We start from the raw sequence: 12,439 nt of genomic DNA, 5'->3' as shown, positions 1-12,439 counted from the left end.
TTTAGGGCAAAAAGAATAAGGCTATTATTTGGCCATAAACAAAAAAGAAGCCTGGCCCATGGGCTTTGTACTGGCTGTTGCAGAAAAGTGTCTGAGCTTAGGGAGGTGCTGCAGCTCTAACCAGTGGAACAACTGGTCTCTGTCTTTTGCCTGACTGTGAGTCCAAGGATTGCTTTTGAAAATCAGATTGACATAGTACAGCTTGTGCAGGAACTTAGCCCTCCACCATTTGGCCAGCAGTTTAAGTGCGTTGTCTAAAGTGTCTATGGCTTATGGAGAAGTAGTTGAGTTATATGATTTTGCCCACAGTCGTATTGTGCATGAAAGGAAGGGAACATCACATGTATTGCCATTTATTGTGATAGGGACTATGCTGTCTTGGCGATACCGTAAAGGAGAGTAAAAAAAGGGACTACAGCTTCTGGCCATGGTCTAAAGCTCATCTCTCACCTTGAGGTACCAGGTCAGTTATGTGGTCAAGTGCGATGCAGGATCCCATTCTCTAGGTCAGTTATGTGGTCAAGTGCGATGCACGATCCCATTCTCTAAGAAGGGGGATTATCCATAGCCTGAGGGACATGCTGAAACATGACCAAAAATGCAGGCAGATACTCCTTGATATTGATTGAGGTGGGGTTTCCAATGCTGTAGCAAAGAGGGGCATGTTTGGGGGGAAAAGGGGCTGTGTCCATCCCTGTAATAAATAGCTTTGCTTGGATAAGTTCTGTGGAAAATAGGAATGGGGTAGGAGGCGGCATGCGTTATGGGTATGGAGAGTCAGGGTAATGGAAAAGAAGTTGTATTCTCTGAGTGAAGGCTTCTACAAGTACAATAAAGAGCAATGCCATGAGTGGTTTTTGTGCCACAAACTGCTCTTTGCCCTCATCCTGGCAGCAATGGGCTGTTTGGAATGGCAAATTTGGGGTGATTTGGCCAACAGTTAATTCTGAGTGGAAGAACAATAGATCGCAAAAGGGGAGTGTTGGCTCTGGGTAACAAGTACATGTACACATCTGAGGGCAATACATGGTACAAAACATCCTGGTTAAATGTCCTCTGACCGAGTGTCAAATACCTGTTCCATAACCGGTGGTGGGATGAAACTGAATGTTGGGTTATTTGTCCTGTCTCATTACAGAATATCTCCTGCACATGTGGTTTACGTGGGATTTTAGCTGTTGCACAGGGTATAATATATCTATTACTCTTAATTACTGTGTTCTGCCAGCTCCCCTCTTCTTGGAAGCTAAAGTCGGTGTCTCTTGTGTGTTCCCTGACTGGACCAGTATAAATCCCTCATGAACCTACTACGTAGGACCTCTGCCCTGCCAGTCATAGTACCTTCATCCACATGGCCAGTGCAGTTTTAATTCTGAATTTTGGAGGAAATGTTAATGAAGCTTGAGGTTCTGGGATGTCTTTCTCAAAAATCACCAGTAAGCTTGAACTACAGCTGCACCGGGAGTCCACTGAGTGCCACTTTTTAGGAAATCTCAGGTTCAGAAAGGATTAACAAGTACCGTGGCCTGGCTTGGCTTCTGCTGCTGGGTAAGAATAGCCCTGGTACCAGTTCAGGGTTTGGGGGATTTTTTTTTTTTTTCCCTCTCCGTTATGTTTTTCATTCCATTCATCCTGGAATGGTTCCTGTGTACACAATTTTGTTCCCCTGTTTTGTCAGTCTTTTCAGAAATGGGAGTCTGTTTTGTGCAAGTTTCATACTGAGATGGTGAGGATCGGAGCCGGGCAGATTGGCGTTAAGGGGTGGCCTGACACTGTGCGTGGATTGGTGAAGATGTGACACGTGCTTGGAGTAGCTCAATCCCACTTTTCCGAGAGTGGATTGCATTGAAACTGAGTTGAAGCCTGTTCTGAGCTCAGATGTCTGTCCTGGGATTCAGCTGGCACGTCTGGATGTATAAGTGGTTTCAAAAGGAGTCTGGTGTAAGCTTCAGCTAACGTAGCAGTGTAGCTATAACCACAGAAAATAGTTAACTCATCATTATCATGAACTCTTGGTTCCTTGTAGATTGTTCTGAGTGGATTGCTAGTAGGTATACTCCTTGGGAGGGGAGGAAATTTTTTTTAAGAAGAAACCTAATTTTCACTTGAAGAGTCCCCTTGTAAATGGGTCCCTTCTGCTATTAATGGGTGGTGAGGACTGTGTTATCTTTTATAGTTGTGCTATTCTGATGGCTGTCTTATGTCCATTAGCACCAGGGAGGTAAAACCCTTGGAATTTGTTCAGTGACAATCTGTAGATTCTTTTTGTTTAATCTTCTTGCAGGTGAAAAAGGAATTGGCAAAACAACTGGAAAGAAGCTGTGTTACAAAGGCACTACATTCCATCGTGTGGTTAAAAACTTCATGATTCAGGGTGGGGACTTCAGCGAAGGTAAAATACACTTTTAAAACTGAAATGTTTTAAGTGGAACAGAAATGTTATAATGTCTATTTCTAACTTTAGAAAATGCCAAGGAAGCATTACAATGCCATAAAATATTTTATTTGCTGTGAAGTACAGCATAGATCACCCATTTCTTTGTTAATCTTTGATATTCTAAAATGTTTCAACTGAAGTAATATTTATTTAGAGAATGTGTTAAGTTAAAGAAGGCAAAAAAAAAAAAACCCTTGCTGGAGTTGACACCTATTTTATTAAAACAGAATTCAAATCCAAAATGTAGTCTTACTGCTTTTCACTTTTGTGTCCGCAGTAGAGGCAACACTAATAACGCTGTGCTGATACAGGGACCTAACTATTTGAATAAGTTTGCTTTTTAAAATTATTTTTAGTAAATGAGCTAGAAGTGTTTTACGGATAAGTCTCCAAAAGGAGATTTTCCAGGAGTTTCTTTGTTTCCTTCCCTGCAGTATGTGTACAACGTAACGTTTTAGCTTCTTGTCCTTTCCTGAAATACCTGTCCTTACCAAAATGTATGTCGTCTTCACTGTGTCCTGAAATCTTGTACCTGATTAAACAGGCACGGTGAGGGAATATCTTGCTTTGGGAGTCAAGTAGAAGTGCCTTTAAAACTGCTCGCTACTTTCTTATCCCATCCATTCTAGTGGTCTTTCAGCTGCTTTGAGCTGGGCAAGATTGTTGGTCGTACCTGCTGTTGTCTTTTTTTTTTCCCCGCTTGCTGTTGTTGTTTTGCTGTCTGCTGTTGCTTTAGCAAATACCAGTGAGGATTAGTTTGTTATAAACTGGTGGAATATTACATACAGCTTTTTTTCATAAACGAAACAAAAGGTTTAATTCATGCTTTTTAATGCGTAGGTAATGGAAAAGGAGGTGAATCTATTTATGGTGGCTATTTTAAAGGTAAGAGGAAATATGTCTTTGCAGATACTTTATTCAGTTCTGAGATGAACAAGTCTTGATTCCCAAGCTACTTAATGAAAACAGGCCTACTTATAGATCACCTTTTGCATGAAACTAATGTTGCATGAGAATTATTTTTATATGCATGACTTTCAGATAATTTTTTTTGTAATATTTAACTTTAACTGACAATTAATTAAGGCTAACATTATTGGTTAAACATGACTTTCAGCATGGAGGTTAGGCAACTTTATTCATGAATAAACTCCTATCTTCCTGCCTAAAACTGTCAACATATTCTTTTGTTTATAGAGAATGTGGTCTTTTGCAAAATGAAAAGGTAAGAGACAAAAGCTCAGTAACACAAATTCAAACTCTGTTCCCTTGTACCCTCCCTAGTAAATATATAGACAACTGATACGTCCGTTTGTAGATGGATATCTGTGTTGCTTGGAGAAATGAAGAGTTCTGTGTCTAACCTTTCTGAGGGTTAATGACTTATTCTGAGAAAGAATACTGGCATAATTTCCAGCTCTAAACAGTTATTTCTTCTTTTGTTAATGTTCCTTTCCTCCCCTTCCCTATTCAAGGTTTGTATGTTTACTGTTCGTTTCTAAAAGTGTTTGACTTTGTTTATATGCCACACAAGTTATTTTACTTGCAAAGAATTTGTAAATAAATGTACATTTACCTCTTTTTAAAATCTGTTATTGGAAGGAAAATGGTGAGTTTATAAAGTAGTCGTTTAAAGACATACAATCCTTTCTTGGGAAAAAACAGGTAGTTACTGTGGTATTCAAGTGTTAATAAAGGCACTATATGTATTTACGTAACAGCCCCGGGTTCTGTATGTTTTGCAAGTAGCTCTGCGTGCTTAAGTGCATGCCATTAAGTTTGTCTTAAACAGAGACATAGTTTGGTGTTAGAGTATTACAGCCTTTAGTCAAAAGAAAGTCTTGAATAGAACCATCTGTTAAGTTACTAGGGTTTGTTTCTAAAGGCAGTGAGTGCTAAACATGCAGCATTGTGTTTTGATATACAGTCTTAAAAATAATGGCTTTGTACACTCAAATTACTATTTTTAGCTTTGAAAATGAACTTCAGAAGATCTGGTTTTATATTGTGCTGTACAACCAGAAGTCCTCTTTAATTCACTGGAATATAAAATGCATGTTTAGTTTAGTCTTAATTGATTTTATACTTAGGTTGCAGGAAGAATATGTTCTTTAGTTTCTCATTCAAGTATCTAGGGTTTTTTTCCCCTGTATGTTTTGACACTTCCAGTTTTGAATTGATAGGTGGCTGTCTTTTAATGTACCATACCAGGGAAATGGCTTTTTCTCTAGATCTTTCTACCTGAGGTGCATACAGTGTAAATAACAGTATCATGTATGTTAAGTCTTGTTTTAGGATGTCAGTAAGCCTGCCAACCTTGACATTATTCAGAAAATGCTGGGTTTAAATCCACGTCTAAGAGAATGTAATGTTTATTGAAGACACTAATAATGACTTTAAGTTGTTTTTTTTTTCATTAGAAATGTTTGTGCTATATCTGAAACTTTTTCTTTAAGAAAGAAAATCCACGTCTATGAGAATGTAATGTTTATTGAAGACACTAATAATGACTTTAAGTTGTTTTTTTTTTTTATTAGAAATGTTTGCGCTATATCTGAAACTTTTTCTTCAAGAAAGAATGCTTTCTGTCTCATAACTGCTTCTACTGTAACTTTTGAGAGGCTTGTTTAAACTTGATTTTTCATTTTTTCCAACCTGTTCATGTTTCTTCAGCAGCAGAAGAATGTCTCCTTATAGCATCCATAAGTTACTAAGAAAATTAGACTTGCATTCCTTGTCAGGGAAAATCTGACAAACATATTTTTTCTTCAAACAGATGAAAACTTTATTCTCAAACATGACAGAGCGTTCCTTTTGTCAATGGCAAACCGAGGGAAACATACCAATGGTTCCCAATTTTTCATGTGAGTAGATGTAATACGGCAGTTGAGCTTTTCTTAAACAGAGAAGCGCTGTTCATGAGAAAGATGGTATTGCTAAATTATCTATAACAATGTTGTCCGCCTTATTTTAAATAGGGTTGAGTGGGTACCTGCAGCATAAGCTGTAATAGGAAACATTAGTTATTGCAATTTGCTTGTAGCATTCATTTGGATTAGAAGCTGGTACTACATGGATGTTCCTTGTTCATTGCTTTTTACCCTAAAAATATGGCTTATGCAATAAGTTATTAGTGTCCAGAAAATAGATTCTTTGGCTTTGTGTGTGCACCAAGCAAATCTTAACGGATTATCTGCAAATTACCATGTTGAGCATTGTATGCAAAAGTAGGTGAGATCTAGAGGTGATTTGTATGGTTTTGCATGTGCTCTTTAAAATATGATAATTTATTATTTAGTTTTAGGGGGGTTTTGTTTTGTTTTTCGGGAGGAGGACGAGTGGGGGTTTTGTTTGTTGGTTTGGGGAGTTTTTAATTTTTTTTTCATTTTGGAGTGTTCTTGACATGCTTTTCTTCTATATTGCTGCATAGTTCTGTTTACTTACGCATATACCAACTACTTTGGTACCAATGCTATGTAAAATTAAGTGCTGATAATCAGATTTTTCCTTCATCACCTTAAAAAAAAAAAAAATCCATCCTAGTATGTAGCCATGTTCTGTTAAATTGTAGAAAACGCATGAGACTCTACCGTCAGTAAATACTCAGGTCTGATATGTCAGGGTCTTCTGGTTAAAGTAGTTGTATTCTAGGTTCAGTATTAGTATTTTTAAACTTGCTAATTTTTATGTGATTATTTCTCCTGTTAAATCCCTTTTAAAAATTACCTTCTGTTAATGTTTAACAGTTTGTATTTGGAAAGATCTGGATTATAACTTTGGGTTTGTGCTGAGAAGAACTTTGTGAAATAACACTGGTTTTCAAAAGTAAATCTTAGTGTAGTTACTTAACTAGAAAAACTGTTTTTCCTTTGCCATCTTTCTTGGGGGATAAGAATGAATGGCGCTTCACTGTCTTCAGTAAAGGAGTAAATTGTCCTCAAGAATCTTTTTTTTTTTTTTTTTTTGTCTTTGCCTGAAAAAGATCTTCAGTATGATACGATGAAGTTCAGATAAGAGACATTTTTAGGTCTCTTCCTAAAGAATGCCCTAAAAATGGAAAATGAATAGGAACCTTTCATAGTTACCACTGTTCTGACTTTCCATAGAGATAAAATCATACTTGTCAAAAGCTTGTTTTCTGTTATCTTCAAACCAAATTTTAGATGATGTTCTTCTTTGCAGTAAATCTGAGTGGATATGTGTACACATTAATATGGAAAAACAACCTTTATATAAAAAACCCCTGTGGTTTAATAAGCTCTCTGCAAGACAGTGGTTCACTATTTACTACTTGGTGACTTATCTTTTGGTTCTCTTGTCATAATTTTCCATTTTTAAGCTTATCTGAACAATATACATGAAAACTTAATGATGTCACATCAGTCAAGAAGCTATCATTTGAGGGCTCTAAAGTTTCTTTTCTCTCCTGCATTTGATTCAGAAATCGTCTTCTTTCCCTTATGCTTAGTAGACTCAGCTTACTTGTTCAATTAGATTTAACAGACATAAACACCTTGTCTCTCCCCATGCACCAAAACAACCTAAGGTTGTGTTAGATGCTAAATTACAATTTACATGGGACAATAAAATGAACAGTATTTAAGAGCACTTTCCTCAAATACGGAAGTATTTTGAAAGATGCAAATTTCTTCCAAAAAATCTGTTTTTCCATAAAATCACTTTAAAGAGAAAGTGTTAGTTTGGTGGGAATTCAGGCAGAATAAGATACCTAAACATAATCGTCTCCATGTAAGCTAGATTCACCTCAGCTGCCTGTAGGAATCTAAAGCCATTTTTAGGGTCCTGGGGTATCCTACCTGGCCTTCAGCTGCTGGGAGAGAAGGATGTGGATGTTCTGAAGGTCTTGTGTCTTACCTGCCTGCCCCATGCAGATTTCTTGGGTATCCTGTAGTGTCTTAAATGGTACCAGCTTGCTCTAGGTTCAGGCAAGTGAATCAAGCCCAGGAGTAAACTCCCAGTATAACTGATGGTTTAGGTGGGCTGCTGTCTAAGTCTTTAAAGCATGCTCTAATGCTCTAGACTCCTGTGACCTTCTTGACTGGGGCCTTTTTCATTTTACGCATGCAGACATCTAATGCTGTTTGAGACACCATTGGGAACTCCAAGGTGGGGTGTGCACAAATGATGTAGCACCTGCAAGACACCCTGCACTCCTGGAGTAGCAGCTGGAAGGCAGGCAGGATACAGTAGGGCAGCTCAAGATGCCTATATGTTGGCAATTGAGCATTCTTCCTAGACCTGACCAGCAGCGGAGATGCCTAAGCTCACTTGCGGATGCCTTTACTGTATTCAAGTTTATGCATTTAAGCTGAATCCCACCTGTGGCCTCCAGTACTGCAGCTGATCCTGGGAATGAATATGTACAATTACAGAATCTATACAGAAGCCACTGAGGCTGCTTGTAAAGGCAGGTGTGTATGTATACAGGCAGTTGCAAAGTCAGGTTCATGTTTGATAACTCAATTTACAAATAGGCCAGCATGGATGGTGAAACACATAGTTCAACAATCTGTCTTTTTGTGTATTTTTTTTAATGGTGGAACTTGGTTTCTGCTTCGTAACATGGAGAGTTTGAATTTCAAGATTCAAAGTAGGAAACAACTACTGAAGACTTCAAGTAGGCAGTTTCTGACTTCTGCAATATATTAAAGCAGTTAGTCTTGCTTGGTGACATTTGTCTGATTACTTTAGGGAATGTACTGTGTATCTATGCAGCTTTTCTCTAAAAAAATATGTTTGTTTCCTTTAGTGATATACGCTAAGCTGAAATTCAAATGTGTTTCTTGTACTCAAAAGAATGCTCAGTTATTCAGTAGTTTATCATTAGGAAAAATGTTCTTCAAATGTGTAATCTGCAAATTGTGTAGAAGGACAGTCTTCTGTGGCAGTCTTTAGATATTTTTTTTATGGTTTGAACTTGCTTAATTTTATTGATTAGATTAATAGAAAGGGAAATAGTTCATCTCCATCTGAACTTCTTTAGACCTCTGCATTTTTTTTTATAGTTCATAGATAACTTCAGGGATGAGAACTCTGTATTTCTGTATCATACACGTGTATAATGTAGCAAATAAGGAATGCAAATAAGCTATTTCCTTTTATATAAGTATTCAATTAGGGCTAAAATAATAGCAAGATTTCTGATTATAACATTTTTGCTTGCTCATCAGAAGTGCTTTCCCTGCTTACCACAAATAAGTGTCATTTGGAATAACTAGTCTTTAGAGAAAGTTATCAGGCAGCAAATACCTCTGACAGACTGCACTAACAAACTGGTCACAAGAAGACTCTATGCAGTGCTTAAAAATTGTTAAAAGTTGAGCTATAGTGGTCAGTTTTGCTTGAAGTAGAAGCTCCAGACTAATCAATGTAAAAAAGGTATCTGACCAATCCTAAAGTATCATGAGCTTTCTTTGATTCATCGGGAATTTCTCTGGCATGAATGAGTTTGAAGCATTTATAAGCAACAATGGAGAACTGGGCATGGAAAAGACAGTGTAAGTATTGTTAGGAAGCTTCAGTGAGACCAGTGTGAAAAGAATGAACATAAATTAAAACACTGGTAGAAACTGGCAAGATGCAAAAGTAGAACAAAGGGTTAGACGCGTATATATATATATAAAAAAATGTTAGAATTGCTGTGTTTAATGCTCGTTGGCTAATTTTCCCCACTTACCTTTTTTTCTTACTTGAATAGGAGTAACAGTTGGGCTGAAAGGAGAATGTTTAGCTAAGGCAGGATTGTTTTTCATGCAGATGCACTTTAAATAGGCCAAGTCTATTCACACATGTGTCTAAGAAACATTTCCGACTCTGAAGAAATGCATCTTGTTGAAATCCAGCAGAAAGGATACAGAGACTATCCCTTTATAATGTTTGGATTTGTGAAATACTGGGATTTCAATTTTCTATACGCAAAGGGATCTGTTGTAGCATTTTGTTGCAGGCTTGTGTTGAAGACAGTTGTAAGATACCAGTTTATAAATTAGCTATTTGTATTTTCAGATAATAGCACCACTATTTAATTTGCTTCTTTTCTGTGAATAATTTCTTTTAGAACCATCAGTTATTCAGCAAGTGTTCTGAACACCACCTGAGTGTGTTAATCTCTTAATTGTCCTGTTTCCATGTTGATACTCGGATATGGAATCCCTAGGATGGGGTAGAGGTTGACAGGAACCACTCTAGAATCATCTTCCTTTTTCTATATACTCCAATATCTGTTTTGAACTGCTGCTGAAAAGATTATTACTAGTTATTGGGGGAGTGCATCTAGAGCATTGCACAAATATAGCTCATGTCTTTAGGTCCCTGATTTAGAGTCGGGGGGATAGTTGGCCTGTTCTTGAATGTTCCAGCTCAGTGGCTGTATTACTTGTTGGGTGATGTTCTTCCTGAGCAATGTATTCTGCTTCTCAGTCGAGCTGCTCTGATGAAGGTAGCTTGTCTCTTTAGAGCAATTCCATCATGCCTATGGCCATACCCAACCTGCTAGTAAGGAAAGTTGCAATACAAAATAAGTGCAACTCCTGTGAAAATGAGTATATAAAGTACTGTAAAATTAATGAGACTCCTGATCCTACAAATGCTTGCATGGGCTTGACTTTGCTTCCATTGTCATACAAAATTTGTCAAGCTACACTTACTAGAAAAATAGAAGTGACTGTGCAGAATGAAGCATAAAGAAAACAATAGGAGGCAAAAAAAAAAAAAGTAACAACCTCTTTGTCATGGGGAAATTTTGTGTAATAATTAATTTATTGCCTTGTTGTTTAGCCATGTAGTTTACTGAGGAATATGTCCTTATTACAATTTAAAGAGGAGTCCTTGTGTTCCTTATCAGTTCAAACGCTTGGAGTTCTTGCCTCTGTGTTCGAAAGCTACTTAAAACTTGAGGCTGTTTTGCTATTACTGCTAGATTTTTTTTTTTATTTTCCCATATTGAGGGTATTGTTGGTTTAATGTGTCTCTCAAGCTCTGCTTTCTTGTTCAAAATTAAATAGCTTTTTAAAAATGTTTTTAATGTGTGGTGCCATGCCTAGTTACTAAATTCAAACAAACTAACCACTTTGATCTGCTAAATGAAGGATAAAATAAATTGTGAGGACTTTTTTGTTTTGATTTTACAAATGATTTCTGAATGTTACCAGCTTATTAAAAGTGGTTCATTTCTAAGTCTTTTTGGTGTCCCAAAACAGGTATTTTTCTAATCAACAGCTAATTTTTTTTTTTACTGTGAATAATACCTTTAGCTAATTATTGAACAGTTGATAGTAATACAAAAATCTAAAAATTTCAAATGAAAGGGGCTGATGTTTGCGTTTTTGAGCAAAAGTGGTATATGTGCACTTATCACACAAGCAGATCCCATTGGCTTGATCAAAAGTTTATGTGAAAGCATTCACAGGATGCTTTTATGTATAGTAAGTAACAAACATCATTTTCATGCTCGGATATGCAGAGACATAATTAAGAACTAATAGTTTATTTGGGGGGGGGAAATACGGATAAGCTCAACTGATAATGCAGTTTTAAAACATTGCTGCTGTTCCGAATTATACCAGAGCAAAAGTATGGTACTAGTTGGTGCACATGTTTTGTCTTTTTTGCATCTGCAATGTGTGTCTGTTTCTGTAATTCTGAACACAAGCAATCTAATAGCAATGCGCATATTTTAGAGAAAGCACCTATTTTTCTTAGTTTTAGAAAAGCTTCATAATACAAGGAAGATGTCAGCTAATTATTAAATGTATGAAGTTGTAGACTTACTGACTTAACACATTTCATTTGTAGATCAAAACGTTTAAGCTATGGTGTGCCATCCTATGAAGTATATACTTAGGACTGGATTCAGTAGAGCGTCTGAACACCTATGTAACTGCAAGCACGTGAATAAACCCATTGAAATCAGTTATTCATCTGCTTAAAGTTGTGCATGTGTTCTAACACTTTTGCTGGATTGAGACTTAGAGGGGAGCGGGAGGATTCTCTTTTCTACCTGTTTATCTTTGTAATAGTGTATGCAAGCAGGTTATGTCTATAGGTTTCTTTTTGGTTTTAAGGAGAACTTTCTGTAGTTTTCAAAGTACCTTGTATTCTAAAGAAAATTTAGAGCCCTCTTTTAGGCATCCTTGTTCTGCATACAACTTGATTAATATTAATTTTAAACTTGTATTTAATAAAACATAGACTCAGTTTTGTCTGAAAATGTATTACAATTTATTTCTGCCATTTTTGTGTAAAATTTACAGAAACAGTGTTACATCGTGCGCTCCAAAGGTAATGTCTCATTCCTCTAAGGCTGTGTCCTTTCCTTTTCTTCTTTCTGTTTTTATCTATCTTGTTTTTCTGATCATATTGTTATGTGCATTGAATCCTTTGTTAGGACTGAAGTTCTTGGGGGGGTGGGCAATAACATGCTTTTATCAAAAAGATGCTTTTCTCTTCAGCAGTATTATCTTAAACCAATTTACTTTAAACTTGGGAGAAAAAAGGTATTTGTCCTTCTGTAAATAACTTGGATAATAGTATATATTACAAGGCAGATTTTGAATGTTTTAAATTATAAAATAGAAATGTTTTAATAAAATATTATTTTGGGGGAGGAACTCATCATGACTCTAGGTTTCTATAGTGCAAAGGCAGTAAGTAGGTTTTCTCCTGATTAAGTTTTGAAACGAAAGCAAGCATTCAAGGATTGAAAGGCAGAACATATGCAGAAAACTTTGAAGTGGTCTTCTAAAGTGCATGTTTGCAGAATAAATGTCATGTTACAACCCTAACATTGAGATGAGAAAACTTTAAAAAGCACAATGAGGAGTTGGGTTTCTACTTCCCATAGGAAGTTTAAGTCACCTAACTCCTTGTCATGCATCTGAAAAGTTTTCTTTTTGGATGATGCTTTTCCTTGTGTTTTCACTTCATGAACAAGTAAATGAGAAAAGGCCTTTCCATTTTATCTGTCAAATTGCCAGTGTAATG

The 12,439-nt window shown here is 36.6% G+C and overlaps 1 protein-coding gene across 1 annotated transcript in view; it reads left to right on the top strand.

The window, feature by feature from the left end:
* Positions 1-763: 763 nt before the first annotated feature.
* NKTR (natural killer cell triggering receptor) overlaps positions 764-12,439 on the top strand; it is a 28,811-nt gene continuing 17,135 nt past the window's right edge. Inside the window, exons 1-4 of the mRNA XM_009574210.1 lie at positions 764-782; positions 2,285-2,392; positions 3,278-3,322; positions 5,214-5,301. Of these exons, the coding sequence (XP_009572505.1) occupies positions 764-782; positions 2,285-2,392; positions 3,278-3,322; positions 5,214-5,301 (260 nt within the window). The remainder of the gene's footprint in view (positions 783-2,284; positions 2,393-3,277; positions 3,323-5,213; positions 5,302-12,439) is intronic.

Source organism: Fulmarus glacialis, unplaced genomic scaffold (genome assembly GCF_000690835.1).
Source record: "Fulmarus glacialis isolate BGI_N327 unplaced genomic scaffold, ASM69083v1 scaffold8973, whole genome shotgun sequence".
NCBI classification, from domain to species: Eukaryota; Metazoa; Chordata; class Aves; order Procellariiformes; family Procellariidae; genus Fulmarus; species Fulmarus glacialis.
Note: the sequence above shows the minus strand (reverse complement) of the source record. Positions and strands in the feature narration are given on the sequence as shown.